The following is a 24037-nucleotide window of genomic DNA, read 5'->3' as shown; positions in this document are numbered from 1 at the left end:
TTTGAGCTTACCCAGACCAGAGGCTCCTTGGAAAAGTCTGGTACTCTTCCTCCAATTATGAATTGAGCTGCGAACCACAAGGTCAGCAGTTTGAAACTACCAGCTGTTCCGCAAGAGAAAGACAAGGCTTTCTGCTCCTGTAAAGATTTCCAGCCTTGGAAACCCTGTACAGGGTCGCTATGAGTCGGAACCGACTCCTCGGCACATAACCACCACTCCTCTTCCAAAAGCTCAGCCCCTGAAACCCCCTGGGGCACAGTTCTACTCTACCACCCCTAGGGCTGTGACGAGTCACAATCCAGTGGGCTTGATGGGGACTAGTTTTATGAAACAGACAAGACCCGAATTAGATTGCAACCTGTCAGTATCTGCATCAGACAGACCCTTTGCAGAGGCCAAAGTTGTTGTCTTCTCTTTACTTCATGCACCGCATTTTAACAGCCCTATAGGAGGGTTACCAAGGTTGTGGATCCTAATGGAAGCAGGTTGCACAGCTTTCCTCCAAGGAGGGGATCCTGGCTCCTAAACGCTGACCTTTTGATTAGCAGCTGAGATCTTTAACCACTATGCTACGAGGATTCCAGGTCTTCAAGACCACCATCATTCAGTTTGCACAAAAAAGTGTAGTTAAGAATTACAAAAATGTGTGCAAACCAACCTTTTTTTCTTCAGAAAATGACTTCTTTCATTGTAGCAGACAAGCAGAGTAAGCACTTGTCACACAGCAGAGACTGCTAAGTGCTTGACACATATTTGCTGAATGATCTCACTACACACCAGTTGCCCGTCCCAGTCCCATTGTAGAGATAAGTTAGGGGCACTCTGAGATGCCATGTCTCGCCCAAGGTGACCCAGCTAGTACTGGACAGAAGATGACCAGAGTCACACAGGTCGGACTCTGGTTCTTATCAGCAGAATGCTTTCCCTCTTGCTCATGAGGGAGTTTATGCCTTCCGGTGAGCGTTCTGCATGACAAGACACTTTCTGAGGAGATTGTGTCTTAAACACTCTGATTCACTTTTGTAAAAAAGGAGAAGTAGGTTATTTTAGAAAGACACCTGCAAGAACCCTTCTTTATTTTATTAATGCTTCTAACAGCCTGGCTTTGAACTCACACAGAGTAGCATTCATCATCATCTATACTGTAAGAAAGGCTGGTCTTTGAGCCTAGTGCTTGCAACGAAGTTCCTAAGGTAGCTGTTAATACAAGGGAGCTCCAAAAAGTTCATGGAGAAATCCCATTATCTTTTCATTCCATTATTCCATGAACCTCTTGTGCCCTTCTGTATTTGAGAGAGATGCAGTCTATGAGATATGACTCATTACCATTTGGGGCTCTGAAAATTGCAACCCAGGTTTCTTCCTGTACTAAACGTCTTCCAAAGGGCCAGAATTGGCATTCTATAATTTAGGGTGTCGGAATCTGGCATGGCGCTGTAGGATAAGCACTGGTCAGTGGTTCAAACTCACCAGCCGCTCCTCAGAAACCCTATACAGGGTCACTATGAGCTGGAACCAACTGGACGGCACCCAACAATTTAGGGTGTGGCTCTAGCAGGTTTATTTGCCACTGCAATAGTTTTCAATATGTCCTCAAGCTGTCTGTCTGCCATTCAGAAAATGCAAGGGCACTCCGACAGTCACTCTGACAGGTAATGAATCCAAACAGACTCTTGAAAGGTTTCAGCACAACCACAGGGGTAAGGAAGGTGGCTCTTCCCCAACACCATCCTTTCCTCCAACTCTAGGTTTAAAGGGATGGCTGACATCTCTATACTCCTTCACAGTTCAGGATTCAGATCTGTTAGATCTAACTCAGAATCAACTTTTAATAGTTTCATTATTTTAAACAAAAAAGAGATTCAAATTTCACTGAATATTTGTAATTTCCTTACTAAGAATACACTGCATCTGAAAGAAGGGAGCTAATATAGTCATTGAATGGAATATTAATTACTCAGTCACTGAAAAAGATAGTTATCCGTACAGTGGGAAGTAAAAAACAAACACAGGAGCAACAGTTTTATAAATCAAGTAATTATGGCCCAGCATAACCTCAACTTTCAGAAAAATGTAACCAGATTTGAGAGAGAAAAAAAGCAAAACATGAATATTAGTCTTTCTTTCATCTGTCGACTGAGTTCCGGGTGGTGCTGCCATATATGTCAATCTCTGGTAGTTGTCTGTTCTTGTTCATTCTCAGTCCAAAGAATCCCCTTCAGGATGCTTTGAAACGCTAGGTTGGCTTTAGCAAAATCCCTTAGCTTCTGTTTGTCCGGGAATGGGTAGACAATTCTTGGTTGGCAGTTTTTTCTTTCAGGGTTCTATGTATGTCTTCCCATTGCCTTCTTGCCTGCATGGTTTCTGCTGAATATCTGATTTGCTTGGCTTTGTAAGTAACGCTTCTCTTTTCCCTAGCTCCTTTCAGGAGTGTCTCCTTATCTTTGATTTTTGGAAAGTTTGATTATGATGTCTTGGTGATGTTCTTTTGGGGTCTATCCTTCCTGGGGTTTGTTCAGCTTTTTGAATGCTTCTCTTTTTGATTTTCAGTATGTTAGGGAAATTTTCTTCCAGAAGCTAACTATCTCCTCTGTGGATTTGTGTGATTCTTCCTGTTCCAGAATACAATTCTTTAGTTATTGTCCCACATGAATCTTAAGACTTTCTTCAGATTTTTAAAATCCTTTTTTCTGCTTGCTCTTCCATCTTAGCAGTATTGAGAGATGCGACTTCCAGCTCACTAGTTCTGGCTTCCATCTCCAATTCTACTCCTTTGCCCTTTCATTTCTGATATTTTATTATTAATTGTTTGGACCTCTATCTTATTTGATTGTTCCTGTAGCACTTTCCTGACTTATTTTTCTCAATTCCTCTGTGGAGTGTTTGAATGATATTAAGGATATCAGGCAGTTCCAAAGCCTGCCCTCCCCTCCTTCCAATCGGAAGTCTAGGTCTACCTCCAGCTCATTTATCTGTTACTCTAGCTTGTTTCTGGCCATGTGCCGATATGGTCTGCTGTTTCTTGGGCATCTTCAATAATCAGGTATGATTTCAATAATTACATGAATGTATTCTGATTTCCTCGAGGTAGATGTGATTAGGAGACTGATGGGCTTTTCCCTTTTCTTATTGCTTAACTCAGAGTAACTATAGCGGGTGTACAGCAGCTGGTATTAGCTCTTACCTGGATGGTGGGATTTTACAGGGTGTGATTATAGCTTGGCTATATGACCACAATTGCTGTCTCTTCTTTCTTGGGTAACATAGGGAGAGAAAGAACCCACTCTACTTTAGAAGGGGAGGGGAGGACTACAGCAAAACAGTCTGTTTTTCTCCTACTGGAAGACAGTTCATAGCTGAGCAGATCTGTGCACATGTGCAGCAGAACTTTCTGGGGGTGGTTGGGGTGTCCGTGCATTCCGGTGCCCCCTCTAGGCACCAGAGTGGTGGTGTGCAGAGGAAGGGAAATAGGCAGATGAAAAATTATTTTGCACCTTTTCTCTCTGAAGATGGGTCAGGTCACTGTGATGGGATTTCTGTCCTGCGGCCACATTCGCTGTGGCCCTCTCAAGATGGCTGGGTATCTGCCTGCAGCAGCCACTCAGCAAGCGTCACTTTTCTTGCTTCTGCTATGAATTCTACTAACAGCAAGACTTTGATACTTATAAATATTCCTTTCTATGCAGTTTAGAGTTCCGGGACTGCCCCCGTTCCTGCTCTGTCTGGGGTTTTGTGCTATTGCTCTCTACAGCTGTGTGTCTGGGTGCAGATACTGGATACACGTGGCTGCACTCAACTGCCGACAGGGGGTGGTGAATGCCCTCCGGTGCAGGAAAGGAAGTGGGAGACAGGGTAGAGGAGGAGGAGGAGGGGGAGAGTTAGTACTTATTCTCATGGTTTTTAATTACTCTTTCCCAGTTTTTAAAAAATATCTATCCTTGTTGCTGTTAAGTGCCGTCGAGTCACTTCCGACTCACAGTGACCCTGTGTACACGACCTTGTGGTTGGCAGTCCAGTGGTTAGCTACTATACGAGGACTGCAAGTGGTGGCTGGGGAACAGATTTGCAAATTAGACTTACCTACTCCCCACAATATGCATCCTTTGGTTGTTAAGTGCCGTTTAATTGGTCTAACTCATAGCAACCTCGTAAAGCGTTTCTGTGGTTGGTGGATTTAAATCAAACTTTGCAGTTCAAACCGACTTTGCGGTCCAGTGCATATCCTAGAGCGCCACACCAGGACAGTTCTTGGTAACGACGAGAAGCCTTGCGGTCCAGTTTTTATGAGAGTCACTTAGTCTACCTGTCACATAGTGGAAAAAGGCTTTCTGGGAAATCTCAGACTCACTACACTAAGAAATACCTTTTACTCTGAGAATTTTCTTTGCAAGCCATGAAATAACCAATATAAAGGGGACCCCCAGGGTGCGTCAGAGCCAATGTACGGATCCAGGCCCCACGCCTCCCGCCCGTGTCTTACTCTTGTAAAATGTTGACGTATGAGTTTAATACAGAGTCGTGATGTAAAATATTTTTTTCTACCAAAAACTGATGAACAAATAGGTACCATTTATCATCTACAAGACCTGTCATTGGTGTTTTTCTTCATCTAATTTAATTCCTCAACAGTGATTGTCATAAATGTCACCACTGTGTACTCTCAGCTAGGTAGTGTCTTGCCCAATACACCACAGGCTGCAATTCTAGCTCTGGTTTGCGTGACTCTGAAGTATTTGTTCTTTCTACTCTACTGCACCTCAAGTCCGCCTGGCATAGAAAAGAATGGAAATGGAAGATGTTAACAAGGCCAACCCGGTGACCACCTGTGAACACACTTAGTATTTAAGAGTAATTGATAGCAAGCATGAATGAAGCCAGTCTTCCTTTAGTACATGCATTATTAGTAGGGATGCAAGCAAGCGAGGTTAGAGTGACCAGTTAGTAACAGGCATTAGTGCACACGTATGATCATAAAATAGCAAAAATGCTTTGGCCAATCAGGTGCCTTTTCCTTACCATTAAATATTCCAATTTCAGTTCTTACTGAATATGGCAGGTCAAACATCTAAATTATTTAATAAAATGCTTAAATTAGAATATTCTTTTCTAAAAGCTATTACTTTAAAACAACACGATGTAAACTTATACCAGGGGAGCTAAAGCCTTACTGCTTTCTAGAGTTGACAAATGTGAACAGGCTCGATAATCCTGCCAGGAGTCGACCTTCACCCAAGTCTAAAGAAAACACCTGTTTTCAGGAATTATCTAAGTTTACAGGTGAAAACATGATGCAACACAGGACCACCATTCTGTCCAGGGGTGGGGAGGTTTTGTGTTTATTTCTTCTAACACCCAATAGCTGTATCGGAGGATGGCTGTTAGCAGCATGGTCCGCATCACTGGACCCAGAAATTCTAATGCTGGGCTTGTGAGTACGTCCAGTGGTAGTTCAAACAAGTGTCAGTAATTATCGGTTAATTGTGTCAGAAAAATAACTTGGGCATCACCTGAAATTTTTTGAGCAAAGAGAAAATTTCACTTATCTAATCATTGTAAAGGAGCTCTGGTAGCGTAGTGGTTACGAATCGGGCTACAAACCACAAGGTCAGCAGTTCAAAACTACCAGCTGTTCTGCGGAAGAAATAGGCTTTCTGCTCCCGTAAAGAGTTACAGCCTCGGAAAAGCTGTACAGGGTTGCTATGAGTTGGAACTGACTTCATGGCACATAACAATCATTGTAAGAACTGTGATGTGGCACTGCTGGATAAGCACTGGACTGCTAACTGCAAGGTCAGCAGTTCAAACCCACCAGCTGCTCTCAGAAACCCGTACAGGATCACTGAGTCAGAACTAACTCGATGGCATACAACAACAGCAATCATTATAAAGAACAGTGTGGTGAATGCATTAAATTACAATGCACTGTACTGCACTATATAATGATTAGACAAGTGAACTTTTCTTTTGATATAATTACTGTGGCAGATCAATAAAATAACCTGGAATAAATTCATTCCAGGTGACGATAAACTATTAATAATAATGATGATAAAGACACAATTCTGGTTCACAGTCTTTTCATCTGAACCAAAGGCATGATCTGGGAATACAATGTTGGTGTGCCACAAGTATTTTATTGTCAAAAGACTCAGATTTACTTAGGGTCCAGTCACTTCCCTGCAAATGGTCTCCACACCCACAACCCAAGAGGTTGGCAACTCAAGACTTATGGGTTATCCACCATGGAGCCAGGAAGTAGGGAAATGTTCGCGTGCTTTCAGATCACACTCTTGCTTCCCCCTTCTGGTTTCTATAGAAACTCCTACTCAGACCAAAGCTGTGATAACTGGCTGGCTAAGTAACCCTCACAAGGCTTAGGGTTCAAATGAGCTGATTAGAGCGACTGGACACCGTAATGAAAGCCTTGCACCGTGGGCCTAAAGGCGTAACTTAAACAAGCCCCACAGCACCTTTCAAAAAGCTCATATGGTTTTAGGAAGCAAAATGTAAGCATGCTAGAATGCAGGAGAATTTAGTGTAGGATTTTGGGAGATTTTTCTTCTTGTTTTGGTCCTAAGAATTCCAAACATCAAATTAAGAAGCTCCATGCAGTTAACTTGCACTCAAAGATACAAAAATTAAAAATTCAAGCTCAAGGCACCAAGGACACAATTTTTTCAGTGCTGACTGCACCAGAACCCTCTTGTTGGATGCTGCTGAGCTGCTCCATGACAAGTCCATGACCACACTGAGCAGAGTGCTTGTGAGACTTACCAATAAGAAAGGGACCTTGGTAGTATCTTATCTGTCTTGAAATTGGGCTTTTAATCTACTGACATCTACCTCTTAAATATGGAGTGGTACAGCTGATAAACACCTACGTGCTGTTTGCTGGCCACACAATGGACGGCCCACAGGCCGCTCCTGGGCACAAGGTCAAAAGCACATAATGCATAACACAGCTAAGCAGGAGCGTTTGGAGCTGCCAGTGCAAGCTGCTTGGGGATGGTTACAGACCTTAGTCCTGGAAACCTTCCCCACCTGTGAGGGCATTAGGAAGGGCATCTATTAGGAAACAAACAAAGAAACCAATGTGGCTTTAAAATAAACAAAGAAAAGTCGAAAATGTCATCAGAAAAAATGTCAACGATTCGTATGTTCAAATTATGCTGAAATGCATTATATTCCTGCAAAAAAAAGAAAAAAAGGAGCTAGACAGTTGTTACCAGTGATCATTTGGGGGATGGGTTTTTGGTGTTCTAGCCTTGGTTTGTTTTCAGCTCAGCAGTTAGCCCGTGTGGTCCAGTCTAGTCCAGGTGCCCAGATGTGTATTTTCAAGTGTTATGAAACCACCCCCCCACCTTAAAAACTGGGCTGTAGTAAGCAACGAATCTAAAACCTATGTACTTTTTTCAACACACTCAGAAATAACTTAGCCATTCATAAATCAAAAGTTAGAAGCTCTGAAACAGAAAGATTTGCATCATCCTAATTAGATACTATGTGTTATACACTGCCTGCAAACATTCCAGTAGTTCTGCACTCACATCTCAGCTGCCGCCCCGCCAAGACAGGCTGCCACTGGGATTGTGGGAAACCACAGACTCTTCTTTCCTAAAACAGCAGAAGCTCCCTCCCAAAGCATGGTTTTAAACAGTTACACCTCAAGTTCTTCATTTCCAGTGATCATCTTACGTTTAGAAGGAAAAGAAATCTCTTTGTGAGAATTCACTTAATAAGGAAATCACCGTAAAGAGGGGAATTTCATACTCGCATCGCACAATGCCTCCCATTGAAATTAAGTCAGTATGTTCATTAAACTTGGACTGTAAATGAAATCGTTCTTAAATAATGACCTCTAAATCAGGGGTCAGCGAACTTCTCCTGTCCAGAGCAGGGCAGTAAACAGTTTAGCCTCTGCGAGCCATGCAGTCTGACTAGTCCACTCTGCTAGTAACTGCCCCACAGCCCCAGACCGTGTGTAAATGACTGGGCTTGGCTGTGTCCCAATCACACTTTATTGACCTAAGCGGGCTGCTGGCCAGTGTGGGCCTCTGGGCCTGCAGGCATAGTTTGTTGAACCCTGCTCTAAGTCCAGACCTAACTGTGAGAGCAGCATCAAAGCAACATCAGACAGAAACCAATGTCCTACTCACCCGTGACTATTTTGGAAGCTGTGGGCACTGTGTTGGTGAAGTTGCCATCCCCGGCGGAGTGGGCACCAGGAGGATGAGGGGGTGGGGGCACGCTGGGTCGGTTTCTCGGCTTTGGTACTGGTCTCGGTCTTGGTAAGGTTCCAGCGTGTGGCTGCACACTTTCAGGGTTACTCACCACCTGGGTCTGCGAAGCTGGCAGGCCGGAGTTTTGTTTTCCTAGAGGTGGAGTACTGGGGGGCGTTGGAGTCTGGGGAGGGGTCTGAGATGGCTGCTCAAGTCCATGCTCGCCAGGCAGCACCACGGGGTTGGGAGAGGCCTGGCTACTCGGTTTGGTGTGCATCAGCGGTGTGGCCTGGGTCGGGGGCTGCGGCGGTGGGTGATTGGGAGCTTGTATTGGGGACAGACTGCTGGAACTCCTCCGGGGAGCAGAGAGCTGAGGGGTGGCTGAGGGCTGGCTTGAAGCCTGGCCTGCATGCTGAGTGGGAGGAGAAGGGCTTCGGGTAGAAGGCTTTGGGGAGACATTGGGTGGGTGCTGAGATGTTCCTGGAGAACTTTGGCCCCCCGGATGGCCAGGAGGGGGGTTCCCTGGTTTCGGAGGTGCTGGAGCAGGCTTTTTAACAGCTGCACACAGAGAAAAATAACAAAGTGCCTTTCAGTAAGGAGAGCCCAATGAAAGTCAAGGCTATGTAACCAGATAACCAGAATTAACCACGTTGCTGTCAAATATCCCCAGATCTGATGTGATGAAGGCACTTCATCTCTGTGGTCTCCCTCCTTGAAGCCCACCGTCCCTGTCTTATGAGAAAAACACCAGACAATCCCAAATTGAGGGACATTCTTCAAATTGCCTGACCAATACTGCCTAAAATTTTCAAGGTGACTAAAAAACAATAAAGCAAAGCAAAGGAATGGAAAATCTGAGAAAGTTTCATGGACCACAGGGAACTAAGGAGACATGACTATTAAATGGAATATGGTTTCCTAGGTGGGGCCCTGGAAGAAGAAATGGACATAAGTGGAAAAACTGAAGAAATGTGAAGGTTAGCTAATAGATGTTGTATGGCTTCCAAGGAGTGGCTTGTGAGCTAGAACTGGCAACCTTGCCATTCAAACCGATTGTGCAGCTCAGAGCATTAACCCACAGCGCCATACCAGGGCGTGTGGTGAAATGAGTTCCTTTATGTGGCCTTTTGCTTTTGTTCTATGTAAAACAGCTGGAAAGACTGCATCTCTAAGCCGGTTCTACCTCAGAGGATTAGTTACTTCTGCCAGGTTGATTGCCATCTCCTGAGTAAACAAATCAGTTTGATGCAGGGCATTTTACAGGGAATGGTCAACAGACTATGCAAATGAAGGGTTTATGACACTCCCTACCCCAGGGGCTATGCCTTGAAATTGGCAAGGAGTTGTGTATATAAGAAGCCAAACTCACAGAAGTTTGCCAAACAGACAGCAGGCAGAAGCAGAACAAAACAAGAAAAATGAAAGAAGCAGAGTTGTAAAAGAGCTAATTATAGGTCAAGGACCATAACACTGACAACAGCAAGGGACTCCATGGTGGTGACAGATGGCAGGGCCAACAAGAGTCTGTCCTGAGGGGGCTGAGAGGAGGCCTGCCCAGGTGACTAGGAGCTGTCCTGTCCTGTACTTTGCCTATAAGCTTCCTGGCTGTGAGTTGTGGGCCGTTAGTTAGTTCTGCTTCCTAATAGAGCACTTCATGCCAATATGGTCTGAGTGGCTACTGCAGCAGTTTAACAAAACCAGAAGCAGCGACTGTAACTGTTAAGTAAGGTCTGTGAGTTCTATGGTCACTGCAGCAGATTAGTGATCTCAGTCCAGTGTCCTGGCAGGAATGGCTGGTGTCAGAATTGGGCATGTTTGACCTCTACTTCACAGGAATCAGCCTTGGACTAGTCCGGATTCATACCATCGCCCCTGGAGTTCAACAGGCGTTGCTGCTGCTTCCCTTCTCCTCCTCCCACCACTTTCTGGAGCCACACTGATTTGTTAGCGATGACCCCGGGGGCCATGGTTATGTGAGATGTTAACAGAGGAGAGTGGGCATGGACTATACAACAACTCCCTCTACTGTCTTTGCAACTTTCCTACAAATTAAAAATTTCCCCAAAATAAAAAGCTTATTTAACAAATATATATATTATATAATGTATATAACAAGACCTGTCATCTAAAAAAATCAACAAAAAAGAAAGCTTCGGCAAACAGAGGCAGCCCCATAGGTCCTGAGAACATGGAAAGAAATGGGGAACAGCAAGAGCAGCTTAGAGGGGTGACCCCCAAGCACAAGTGGCCTACCTGCAGCATGGCCCCCATGTCCGAGGCCATCTTAGGTGACTTCTTTAAGGACACTGGCCTAGAGGAGGAGTTGAGCCCAGTGTCGCTAAGGGTTGGGAGGTGGGTACTGCGGAGGCCAGTGGGAGAAACACTAGAAGCTGAACGGGGCTTTCAGACAGGATGGAAAATGTCAGGGGACTGGGCTTTGGGCTGAGATGATTGACAAGAGACAACGATAGTATTTTCCAAATTCTACTCAAATTTGGAAAATGAAGGAACTAAAATGTATCAGTTACCTAACATGTCACTCGGACCTTTCTAGAAGCAATCTCACTGAAGTCTCATAAACAGTGCAACAGACATTGTTATGCCCATTTCATGGATGAAAACAACCGAGGCTCACAGAGAGGCCAAGTGTTTTATAAGAGATCACACAATGGGCCCCTCGATCTCTTTCCTATAATGTGTAGATCCCTGGTCCTACGGTTCAGAATTCAGAGCTGAAAAGATGAAAGTTTGCTTGGTTATGTTATTGGCCTAGAACTTTGGACCTTGGAACTCAGAAACCTTTTCACATGGAAGCAACCAACCCGTTATAAAGTAAGACTAAAAGATTTTTTTTCTTCCTAGCTTTCAGGTCTAAGCAATATTCACTGCAAATTTACACTGAAGGAAACCATTCCCAACATGTAAGGGTGCAGAAGGAATACAGGCACAGCATGACAGGCAGAGACCCGAGTCCCACACCGAGGCAAGGCTGGGAGGAAAGGGAAGCCGGCTGAAGATCTCTGAAGAAGGTGGTGGGAAGGTGAGGTAGGAACAGAAAAGATCCAACTCGGGAAGACTGAAACAGAAGAGCCTTGGAATGTGGCTCTGAAGAAAAGTCTCAATCAGCCGCCAGGGTTACCTCACGCATCCAGACAGAGAAGATCTAATTCTGTCAAGGGCTAGTTGGGTTGGGGATAGAGATGAAGATGACGGTGACTCGAGAAGACAGCCTGAGGAAGGAAGTATCCACGTGAAGATATGGGACAGAATGTTCTAACAGGAAAAACAAGTGTAGAAGCTCTAAAGAGGGGGTAAGTTTGTGTATCCAAGGAACAGCGATAGAGCGGTGTGGCAGAAGTGTGGGGTCCGAGGGGAGAGTGGTGATGTGGGCTCAGAGGTAGCCCAGGTCAGACCACAGAGCCCTTGTAGGGGTTTCACATCGAAGCCACTGGAAAGTTCTAAGCTACAGATGACAAGATCTGCTTTATGTTCAAAGCCACCCCCCTGTTTGTTGGGTGGAAGACTACAGTAAACAGGACCCAGAATGTCCTAGCCCTAATTCAGACAGTACAGGGCTCCAAGACCCATAAAACTTTAAGAACACAGAGGCTGTGGGGTGAGGTTCCAGGGTTTGAAACACTGGATTCCTGGAAAAGAGGGAGTGTTCATGGAGCAATGACATTTTGTTGCCCCTAAGGGAAAACATAATCTTATTATAGATGCTTTTGTTGCTCTTTGTTTTGAACAATTTCCATGCCCCTTTCTCTTTAACGATTGATTCTCCTACTTGACATTGTTTAAATGAAAACAGAAAAGGTGGGTCTGAAATCCTTGCCACCTGACCCCCAGGAAGCTGGCATCGCAGACCCTAAGGGCTCAGAGCAGTCTTACCTCGGCGCAGAGTGTGAGGGCTGGGACCAGCTGAGTTGTGAGCTAGGGTGACTGGCAGCTGATGGGAGCTGGCAGCGGCCTGGGCCTGGTTTGGGCCAGTGCTTATCTGACTGCTGTTCCTTCCCAGTCCAGGCACACCTCCAGACACAGAGTCCTTAGGTCCCGGAGCACTACTGCAGGAAGAGAGGGGAACACACACGAAAGTCATGTCAAAAGCAAAGGAATCAAACCCACTGTTGTGTGGTGGACTGTCACAGCAACCCCACAGGACAGAGTGCAACTGCCCAGCGGGCTATCAATGCTGAAGTCTTTACAGACACAGACTGCCACTGTGGTGGTTATCAGGCAAGTACTTTAACCACGGCGCCAGCAGGGCTCCTTAAAGTCACGTTAGCTGTCGGATATTCCCAGGCAGACGAGGAAAGCATGCTGTAAAGTGGAAGATTCCAACTAGAGTTTTCATTTCAAGAGGCAAGTAGGGGATCTTGAATTGTAATTGGTGCCAGACAGGACTACGTAGTTTAGGAGAGCCATTGCGTCATACTGTCCTTCAACTACCCTGCCACTCAAAGGTCGTGACAGTGACCATTTCAGAGCAACCAAAAAGAACTCTGACATTCTAGTTGGCATGTACTTAAATAGGGTAATAATAAAACACACGAACAGGGTGACACATTCACTGTACATATCTAAGCAAAAGCTAAGGCAGGATAATAATAGAGTACATGATAAGCTGTCAATAATGTGAGCAGGAGGAAAAAGAAACTCGAGAGGCTAAACAATTACTTAAAGCTGCCTTCTGACTTCCGGGTTCAGAACATTTACTCCCAAACTTAGATTTCTGTCAAGGTCAATGCCACACATTAGTGAGATGTAAGTAAAAATACCTAAGGCCTATTAAACACAAATAGCAAACTGATGACCAACATTCCATTTCTCTTTCGGTTGTGAAGATAAACTATTGTCTTAAATAACAGACTTATCTGGTTACACAAACGGAATGCCTCAGACAAATGGAAAATGTGTGTCTTTACTAAGACTTTGCCTCTTCAACAACAACAACCATAGACTCTAAGTCAACACACATGCAGCAATTACTGACGAGCTAACAGGGGGCCTCTGACCGGGTTATGAAGTCCTAACTTTGAAAGTGTGAAAGAAAACTTGGTCACACTGTTCTATGAACAAAGGAACCCAAGAAAGACAGAACTTGGAGTAAGTCTGTCATCTCCAAGGCAGCTCTCCACACACTTCTGGGAACCCCCAAACCTCTACCCTGAAGATGAGATGTGGGAGCTCTGCTCCAAAGGCACGTCTGTCTCTCTGCACAAGAATGTGAGCACAGCCTCTCAGGGCTTGCCTTAGACAGCAGCCACCAGTTCGGAAGCATCTGTGGTTACTGACCTCCTGACGTGGCCTCTAGTCAGCGGTCCACATCAGTGTGGAAACAGAATTCATGCAAATGAAATAAAACCCTCAAGTTCAAGAGTAACTTTTCTTAAAAAGAGGTCCACTCCAGGTGACTTGTCAAGCAACTGGAAGAGTCTTTTAAGAAAATGCACGCTCTTGATTTGCTACCTTGTCATCAAGTACTAACTCCCTGACAAGACTGACAGCCAAGTGTCTTAGTCCTCTCGTGAGTTAGTCCCTCTCAGCTGATACTCAGTGAGTCTGCTGAAGGAACGGCTTCCCTGAACACTGTTAACTGACCTGCTGCATCCAAATAGTAGCTCTTCTTACTAGTAAGCGGACTGGAAGACACAAGCAAATGGTGCACTGACAGTTTACAACAAACACCGTTAGACATGGAGGCTTCCAGCTTCCACCACCCAAAGCAATACTATGGTAAAGAATGCAAACTAATGTTGCTTTCTTTGGAAAACACAGAAGAAAGCAAGCACTCTGCACTTGTTTCCGCTCTTTGCCATCTGCAGGAATGAACGTGAGTGGGGTCCGCTCCAAGTGGAGGCGAGCGAGTTCCTTGGGCATGGATGCCACACTCAATGGGTAGAACTGTGAGGAGGCTGGCTGGCCAAGCCCCCTCGGCAGCAGACGCTGGTCTCCTTACCTGCTGTCACCCAGGCTCAGCCCCTGCTCCAGGGTGTCTACAGAGGAGGGGACAGCCCCACCCCCTGTGCTGCTTTCAGCCCTAGAGCTCTGGGGAGGGGGCTCTGGGCCTGCAGGAGTCAAGGTGCTGCCGTCTGTGGGCGGGAGAGGTGGCTGGAAAGCTGGGGCTATGTGCTTTCTATTTAGAGTGCCACCCCGCCGGTGGGCCTGGAAGTCCATAAGCTTCACACCAAAGCTACAGAGAGAAGAAACAGTCAACACACCATGCGAGCCGACAACGGAGACAGAAGCCCATGGGGCCAAGTGCCTTAAAACCCACACACGGGGACAGCCACCCAAGCTGCCAGCAGACAGTGAAGCAGCAACACCAGATTCATGAGCGTCCCCAATACCAAGGTAAGCAGTTCCAACTGGGCTATAAAACTGAGCAAAGCCAAGGGACCTGGTACTCCTCATCAACGACTTCTATCAATTTGGTGGTGAGCAGCTGACAGACAGCAAAAGGCTCGAGATGCCACTCACTGTGTGCAGTGGGCGTGAAGAAACGCCGCCTCAAGCTCTTAGCGCGCTGGGGAGAGCTGTGACATTCACCACAGCCACCGCACAAATCCCAAATAGCTTTAATTACCCGGGAAAACCTCACAAATCACCCATTGAGCATGGTGCAGAAACCAGCATGCCCCCGGCCCGAGTTCAACGTAGTCCTTCTTTTTCCTTCTAGAATTGGAAATTACCAAGGTTTCTTCTAGCAGAACATTAGATTCAGTAGTTGGCTTCCATGGGGGAGCAAAACTATACCCAGCATGTCTCTCTAAGATTAAGCAACTCATGGGGTAAGAAGAAGGTGGTTTTCTTCCTACAACCAAGTACCCAACCCAAACCCACAGCTGCTGAGTCCATTCCAACTCACAGTAACCCTAGAGGACAGAGTGGAACTGCCTAGAGGATTTCCAAGGCTGCTCACATCTTCCTCCCGCAGAGCAGCAATGGCTTTGAACTGCTAGCCTTTGGGCTAGTGCCACCAAGGGTCCTTCAATTGAGTCCATTTAGGTCGATGTGAGCATGTATTTATGATGCTGCTCCACTGTTGGGCTCATCACAAATCGTCAAGTAAAACTGGAGCGTATATGATACTAATATTAACGAACAGACTACCGACCCACTTCATGGTTAGATTGAGACTTGGAATGTACCACAGCAGCTTCTGTGAAACGATCTGAAATCAGTCATGGGTGCAGGGCCGCTCTCAGATTCTAAGCCCACTGAGCTAGGACCAGGGAGCAAGAGGGGTGGTCTGAAAGGGAACAGCTCTGGACACACCTCTCCTTCTTCACCAAGTCCCCTTCCATCACTGCCATGCTGGCAGGCCGCTTCCGCTCCACGGTCCCCGAGTCAGACTCATTTCCAGTGTGGGAGGAGTGATTGGAATTGGGGACGGCGAGAGGCGCAAACGTTTCCGATACATTAAACTCGACCTCTGCAAGAAGAGAAATCAACAAGTGTGTAAGACACAGGAGTCCCTGGGTGATGCACATGGCTGAGCACTCAGCTACCAGCGGCAAGATTGGTTCAAACCCAACCGGAGGCACCTCGGAAGCCAGACCCGGAGATCCGGTTTCAAAAGCTCAGTCCTGCAAGCTCCCTGGAGCGCAGTTCTAGTCTGCACACCTGGGGTCACCACGAGTTGGATTTGACTCAGGAGTAACTAGCAACAAGGAAACCCTAAAGCATGCAGGTAAGACAGCTTTAAAAGACGCTCCTGGAATAGGAGCCCCATTGCTCAGGGGACAGGCCCTCACTATTTCACAAGGGGGGAGCCTCAGGTCCTCTCATCTTCTTAGGAATCCTTTGCCAAACCAGTGCGAGAGGAAATAAGAGAACTCAGCAGATGGGTGGGGGTGGGCGGTGGGCATGAATCAGAATGGAAGTTTAAACAATTTGTCTGCTTTCTCTTTTGCAAACTAAAAACAAACATGGACTACAGAAGAGGACGATATGCATGATTACTTATCTTAATCGTCCAAAAATGAGAGAGCGCTACAGTTTGACATAAATAGAATTAAGAAAAAGATCACCTCTACACTGCCTACAGCAGTTCTTACATGACTCAATTCCTCAATGGAAAGTTCAGCTAGGCTGCCAACACTTAGCCATCTACCACAGACTTGTTGAGCAGCCTCTACGGGTCAGGTATGATGATCCCTGGTGATGGGAAGACCGTGGTGAAGAGCAGATGAGCCCGCCCTGGCAGCAGGGCGCTTACACGTCCAGTCAATGGGAGGGCAATGCTATTCTGGCTGAAGCAGGCATGGGAGGCCCAAACGCCCAAATCCTTGCCCAACCCATAAAGGCCCGTGAGAACATCCGCGGATTCCATGATGGCAATAAACACACTTTGACAACTGACTGCCTATTGGATAAAGTTCTAATTCCCTGCACAGCCCACTGGGCTCTTCGCAATGGCCCCAAATCAAACTTCCAGCTGTATCTTCTGCTTTTGTACACATCTAACCAACTAGAGAAAAAAAAACGTCCTTACCCAAGTGGAAAACTCCGGCACATTCAAGGTCACTTCTCTGTAAAGCAAACCCTGGCTTCCCTTTCCCAGCACCTGACTGGTCTTATCAAATACTTATCTGTCCATTTATCTACTTTGCCATGTTTTATCATTTATTTGCTTATGTGGCCTTCTTTGCTAGTGGCCCAAATTCCTTCAGGGAAGAGGGCATGTCTCCCCAGCAAAATATACAGCACACAATGGGTATTCAGTGTCTGCTGGCCGAATGGGTAACTTTACCACAAAGTGAAAGTAAGTACAATACAAGATAATATGATTGCCATCGTGTCAAAATATGAACTCAGAGGAACAAAAGCTGGAAAGAAATATAAAGCGAGTCAATCCAATTATGTAATCGTTAAAAGATAACCCAGCATTTCCTTCTGAAAAAGGCTTTTTATACTACTGCGATGCTGCTTAGGCAGAGTCAGCGGAAATGAAAAAAGAAACTTACCTTCAGGGAAGAACCAATCGGCATGCTGAATGATGGGCTCAATGACCGCAACCACGTGAACGGACGTGGCTGCTGCCATTTCAGCAAGCGTTCTGTGAAAGAAGTTCACAATATTAAAATAGTCTCCCAGATAGTCTCTTATTTCTGCAGACTGCAGCAGGCAGAGCAATTCAATTATTTGGAACGGATAAAATATTTAAGCATAGGTGCAAAAATGAGATGCGCAACGCTCTGGTCTGAGTGTGGTTGTGATCACGCCAGAGGAAAAACGAGCCTGGCTCGGCGATCTCTCCTTAATCCGTGTGTTCACAGCACACTGGCAGGCTTCAACAGCTAAAACCAGTCAGTCTGCAATGTGTCAAAATGCTGGTTTGGAACAGAGGCGGCACTTTCCCATTTGAATGATATTGTATGTGAGCACAACCTTCTAAAACCCAAGATTACTAGAAAGCAATTTTGCCGGTAATTCAAGCAAAAGCATTCACTGTTCAGTGTGTCTTCTACTACTTATGATACTGGAAAACCTGAGTCTGGATATTGACACTTAAGGTTGTCAGTGTCTGTTGCCAGGACAAACGAGTCACACTCTCCCTTATTCTCCCACCTCCCCAAGCTCCAATTCCAGGGGAGAGTCAGAAGACCAGGAAAGCAAACAGCCAGCAAACGGATCCTCACAACCTACAATACTTCAGTGCTTCAGTCTCTCTCTCTCCACCTCGTTTACATTCATTTGTGCAACAACTGTAATGAGCTATTTTCTACAGATGCAGTTCCTGAATTCACAAGAAGCTTGAAATCAATAGGTCTGACCACCTCAGCCAGCCTGCTGTCCCACCCAGACCTCTTTTCCCACCAGGAGGGCATACTGCTCCACTTCCCAGGCAAGCAGGTCTGCCTCCTCTCAAATTCCAGTTTAATATGCAATTCCTTTAGGTAAGCTCTCCCTGCAAGTTACCCTCCCCATTCTTTCAGGCTTCCCTTTCTCCACGCCTTGCACTGTCCCGTGTCTCCTGTCACCCTTAGAATCCTGGTGATTCTGGAAAAACTGTCTCTTCTGATTCTTTGCCCAATTTTTCTTTTAGAAGTAAAGTTTATTGATTTGTAAGACTTCTTCAACATATTTTGGATAGTTTGTAGAAAACTTCCCTAATTTGCAAACTGTCCATTGTTTAAAGTGCTTTCTGGCATATAAAAGAAGTTTGTTGGTTATCCGAGACGGCTTCAAAAAGTTCATGGAAAAATTCTATTAATTCCATTTTTCCAGGAATTTTTAAAAAACTCCTCATAGAGTCAAATCTATCCATTTATACGTTTATTGTTTCATGCAGTATTTATTGCCTGGAAAAACTTTCCCAGTACCAAAAGCTAACACTTATGTACCAGCCATAACCGTGGCTTCACTTCTTACATGATCTCTTTAGCCCACCTGACGCTGTGGTAGCGTGGGTTTTGCACTGGGCTACTAACAGCAAGGTCGAATCCACCGTTGTTACCGCAAAGATTTACAGCTTCAAAAACCCTATTACAGGGTCACTGTGAGTCGGAATCGACTGGACGGCACACAACCACCGCCACCAGTCTTCCTGCAATTTATTTTACTGTAAGATCCTAGGTATACAGCTAACTCTATATAACTATAAAAGTTGGCAGTTCAAGCTCACCAGCAGCTCCTGGGGAACCCTATACAGGGTCACTATGAGTCGGAACTGACTTGAGGGTACTTAACAACAACAACAACAAATAAATCCATTTGTCTTTCAGTTTACTTTACGGTATTGGATTTTTATAAGTAGCATTATAAATACTTTCTGAAACAAGACTGCGGACACATGAATGAATGAATGGAAGAAGGGAGTTAAGATCAAGACGACTCTGAATTTAAAAATCACTATTTTTGAAAGAAACTTGGATTGTTTATAATTTTGCCAAGCTCACTAGCAGTAAAGGGAGCCAGGGACACACACAGTAGGCTCAGGACACAGACTCTGTAGGACACACTTTGGTTTGACCACTTTCCTGCTGTGAACCCTTCTCTAAGTCTCAGTGTTCTCATCTGTGAAAATGAGGACAGAGGCCCCTACTGTACTGGGCGGGCTACTGGTGAGGACTAAAGAGGTCACCACAGGACAGCCGCCGCATACTCAGCATTCAAGCAATAGTGCCCATTTCCCAGAAGCTCTCGAGCTGATAGTCCTCCACTCATTTACTGATGCCAACACATTGATCTTTCTAAAGTGCAATCTGATGAGCTCATTCTTCCTCTTAGAAGCTCTGACGGCTCCATTGTGGCACATAAAGTACGTTCTAAACGCCTTAGCAAGACATTTGAGGCCCTTTAGAACCTGGTCCTCGTCCACTTCCGTGGCAGTCTCCATCCCCTGTGCTCAAGGTATACAAGTAAGCACTGCACTCTTAAAGTGTAGGAACCAAGCCCTTTCATACATGCTCATACACATCCCGTCTATAGGAACTACGAATTCATAAAGAACAGATTAGGTGCTAATTTCCTAATTATGGCTTTCTCTGAGGTTTCCAGCCTGATTGACATTCCTTCATCTGTGCTCCCATCATGCTTTCTGTATGATGTCACTGTTACCATATGTGTGCATGTAGGTCTTAAGGCTGCCCTGCATATGTGGTCTCTAGCCCAGAGCCCAAGTAGGGCTCACTGAGGCCCGGGGCTCATAGACCTCTGTGATCACAGCATCACTTTGTCTACAGTCATGCAGGCTCCAAGAATGCCAGCCCAGTGGAAAACTCATCTTCACAACCTCCTGGTATACATCTTAAAACTCGAATGCGCATCTTGAATTATATTTACATGCTTTCCATCAGGTGGGAAGAAGATACTAAAAATAACATACTGTGATGAAGGGTTACTTACCCTTCATTTTTGGCCCATAACAAGTTAGGGCCTAACACGATTGCAATATTGCTGGGAGTCATTTTGTTAATGTCGCTGGTCTGAGCAAGCTTTGCAAGGAACTTGATTAAATACCTAGGAGACAAAAGGGAAGAAGGGACAACGTCCATTCTAAAATATTCACAGGAATACTCTCAGTGCCCAGGTGCTCAATGTTAAGATTCCTGAGGCGCTAACTGCAAAGCGCTACGAAATCAGAAACGGGCACTGGTTACGCAAATCTCACACACTGTTTGTAAAACCAAACTTTTCATGAGACTGTTTCCCCAATAGCTACAGGGCCAAAATGCTAATCCAACCCACCCACTATCATAAGACGGATCCTGATGTTTCAGACACATCAAAACAATATATATCAAACCTCCTTTCCAGTAATCCCAAATTACCCTCCAAAGCATTGTTTAATGGGCTAAGTGTGTCCAGAAGAGACGGACTCTCAGTGGGACATTAAACATAGCTCCCTCCACGCTCTGGGGGGGCTGCCTTTGCAGGAAGCTGCACATACATACCTAAAGTTAACAAAATTTTGTGGTGGCAACTTCTGACATGTTCTCCATAAATCTTGAAGTTTTTTATCTTGATCCTGAACACTAAAGAAAAACACATTTTTATTCCTAGTGATTTATTAAAACATATTAATTAGTAATAACTGTATTAATAGGGAGTTGGAGGCTCTGTAGGATAAGCACGGGACTGCGAATCACAAGGTCAGTGGGTCAAGCCCACCAGCTGTCCTGCTGTAGAAATATGAAGCTTTCTGCTCCAGCTAAGATTTTTTTTTTTTTTAATCAAAGTCTCGGAAACCCCACACAGGGTCGCTATGAACTGGAACCAACTCGATCGCACTTTAACAGTAACAACCTGCATTAAGGAACGGAACCCTGATGGTATAGTGGGTTAAGTGTTGGGCTGTTAGCTGTAAGGTCAGTGGTTCAAACCCACCTGCCACTCCACAGGAAAAAGAGGAGGCTGTCTGTTCCCATGAAGATTTCGTCTGGGAAATGCTAGGGTGCGGTTCTCCTCTGTCTTCCCGGGCTGCCATGGAAGATGTGAGGCGGAACAGACGCACGGCAATGGGCTTTCTGGTTTGTGTCATGTGCTAGGTTAACAGATACGCCGCCTTCACTGACAGCAAGACCAAAGTTTGAAGAGAGTGTGGATTTTGACACCTTCATTACTCCTATTCAACTCTGGTCTGTGATTAAGCATCTCCCAGGACTTACTTATCTCCTGGCTTGTAACACTGCTGCTCTGTGCAGGGATCCATGCAGAGCTCCCAACCCGATGCTTGGTGCACAGGAACACTCAACATTCTGTCTAGAAAATGTGGATTTCTTTTTTAATTGAACTGAAAAGATACATAACAAACTGTGCACCAAGCATCTCAGGGAGTTGAGTTGCTCTGTAGGATAAGCACTGGACTCTAACCACAACACTGGTGGTTCGAGCACACTAGCTGCTTTTGCAGATTAGGTTTTCTGTTCCCGTAAAGCTCTGGTAGCGTAGTGGTTACGAATCGGGCTGCTAACCTCAAGGTCAGCAGTTCAAGTCTACCAGCTATTGCGTGGGAGAAAGATGAGGCTTTCCGCTCCCGTAAAGATTTACAGTCTTGAAAATTCTGTGCAGGGTCACTATGAGTCGGAACCAATTCCATGGTATTTACCAACAACAACAAAGTTTATTTAAAGCCTCAACAATCCTATACAGGGTCACATTGAGTTGGAACTGACTCAACGGCACTTAACAACATACAATCTCAACAATTTTTACAGAGAAAATGTGTGCACATTAATGTGTGGCTCCGTGGAACACCTGTTTTCTTCTGAATGTGGCCTAGCCACAGATCAGCTGACCAAACTCAAAGACACCCAGACTCCATGTTTTCCTTGCTTTAGTATCACGTGCTGCAAGACAATGCACTAGACCACAAGGTTGGCAGTTCAAACCCACTAGCCACCCTTCGGGAAACCTAGACAGGGCCTCACAGTCAGGACCAATTCCATGGTACTAAACGGCAACACCACCACCAAGCAACAGCTCCAGACCAAGAAGTCCATTTCCATGATGACGCAATTGTTGTTGTTGTGAAGTGCTGTCAAGTGATTCCGACTGGTGACCTTGAACCACCAACCTTTCAGTTCAAACGGCTTTGTAGTCTGACACATTAACCCACAGCGCCACCCCAGAGTCCCGATGAAGCAATTACTATATGGATTTGTCTTATAAACTTTATAGAGACACACAACCACAAGGGACATGCAGAGGCTGGAGAGCAAAGTCAACCCTGCCATCAATAACAGAGGGGGTGACAAGCTGCCTATGCAATATCCCTCAAGGACTGAAAACATGCTGAACAATCTAGAGAGCTGGCCGGCCAAAGAGAAATGTCTATAACTTGGTCAGTGGTACTGTAGGACAATGTGCTGGACCGCAAGGTCGGCGGTTCAAAGTTACCAGCCTCTCCTTGGAAACCCCATACAGGGTTGCTATGTGTCGGAACTGACTCGATTTCACTCAATAAGCCAACTCGATTTCCCTGCTTAAAGCCAACAGTTCCCAGAACGACTGAAGCTGGGGACAACACAGGAAAGAAAAGTTGTTGGGTCAGACGTGTGGGTCTAAATTCCAGTTCCGGTAACTTGCTAGTGACCTTGGCCCTGTTCTCTAGTTTCCCAAGCCTCAGTTTCCTTATCCTGTACACTGAGAATACTACTATCTGCCTTTTATAAAAGATGGCATGTAAGGGTTACAGAAGGCAGGGAATTTATTACACCTGGTGGTAACTGAAAGATTGGCAGTTTGAGTTCACACACAGGTACCTACGAAGAAAGTCCTGATAATCTACTTCCAGAAAACTCCATCACTGAGAACCTTATGGGACACAGCTTCCTCTGACATTGACCTGATGGGAATTGGTATGGTATTAGGTGTTAATGGGGCAAAGGTTAGCATAGCACTTAGGACAGAGTAAATGCTCTGTAAACATGAACTAGTATAGAAATTATAACTCCCCACTATGTTACTCCTGGTGTGGCGCTGTGGTTAATGCGCCAGACTGCAAAGCCGTTTGAATGGCAAGGTCGGCAGTTCAAGCTCACCAGCTGCTCCTTGGAAACCTTATAAAGGGTCACTATGGGTCGGAATCGACTTGACGGCACTTAACAACAACAACATGTTACTCCTGGTATGGCGCTGTGGGTAAATACGTCAGATTGCAAAGCCGTCCGAATGGCAAGGTCAGTGCGTCAAGCTCACCAGCTGCTCCTTGGAAACCCCATACAGGGTCACTAAGGGTCGGAACCGACTGAACGGCACTTAACAACATGTTACTGCGCAGCTGAATCTGCATACCGTCCAACAAGCACTCATCCAGAATTACAAGGTTCATCCACACAAAGCTGCATGTCTTCACACATATAAATCATTCACATTTAAGACAAAACATAGGTGGTGGCCTTCCTCCACTTATTACGATGCGACACAATATTTTCACTCTGAACTTTACAGCAACTGAGACACCTATCATTTAACAAATGTGAAGGCGCTTCACAAAGTTTGTGGAAAAATTCCATTATCCTTCAATTCCATTTTCCAGAAACTTTTTAAAGTTGCCTCGTATACTACATACACTTGATGCTATTTTATGATTTCCAACCATTGTAAAGGGTACAATATTACTTCATTTCCTCTAATTTTTAAGATTTAAGTGTTTTCTAAACTTACCTTGCAACTTGGGTCCATTCTTCATACAGACTGAAAGTCATCAAGGGCTCCGGCAATTCCCGTAAATACGACTTTAAAGCACCTGAAATCATTCACATACTCCTTGAATATGAAAAGGGTAAGGCGAGGATCCTTGGCACATATTTTGTAAACTAAGACTATCTCAGCTACAGTCTTCTAAGTTATACAGAAGAACTCATACT

General features: G+C 45.3%; 1 protein-coding gene across 2 annotated transcripts in view; it reads right to left on the bottom strand.

Moving 5' to 3' along the window:
* ARHGAP17 (Rho GTPase activating protein 17) overlaps window positions 1–24037 on the bottom strand; it is a 120201-nt gene that overhangs the window by 3597 nt on the left and 92567 nt on the right. The window contains exons 12-19 of one of the 2 annotated variants that reach the window (XM_006867184.1): window positions 23835–23916; window positions 20621–20701; window positions 20073–20186; window positions 17189–17280; window positions 15498–15654; window positions 14179–14412; window positions 12111–12280; window positions 8157–8777 (exon numbers count right to left, since the gene is read on the bottom strand). In XM_006867184.1, coding sequence (XP_006867246.1) covers window positions 8157–8777; window positions 12111–12280; window positions 14179–14412; window positions 15498–15654; window positions 17189–17280; window positions 20073–20186; window positions 20621–20701; window positions 23835–23916 — 1551 coding nt within the window. The remainder of the gene's footprint in view (window positions 1–8156; window positions 8778–12110; window positions 12281–14178; window positions 14413–15497; window positions 15655–17188; window positions 17281–20072; window positions 20187–20620; window positions 20702–23834; window positions 23917–24037) is intronic. The other variant, XM_006867185.1, reaches the window with a different exon arrangement.

Source organism: Chrysochloris asiatica, unplaced genomic scaffold (assembly GCF_000296735.1).
Source record: "Chrysochloris asiatica unplaced genomic scaffold, ChrAsi1.0 scaffold00102, whole genome shotgun sequence".
NCBI lineage: Eukaryota > Metazoa > Chordata > Mammalia > Afrosoricida > Chrysochloridae > Chrysochloris > Chrysochloris asiatica.
Note: the sequence above shows the minus strand (reverse complement) of the source record. Positions and strands in the feature narration are given on the sequence as shown.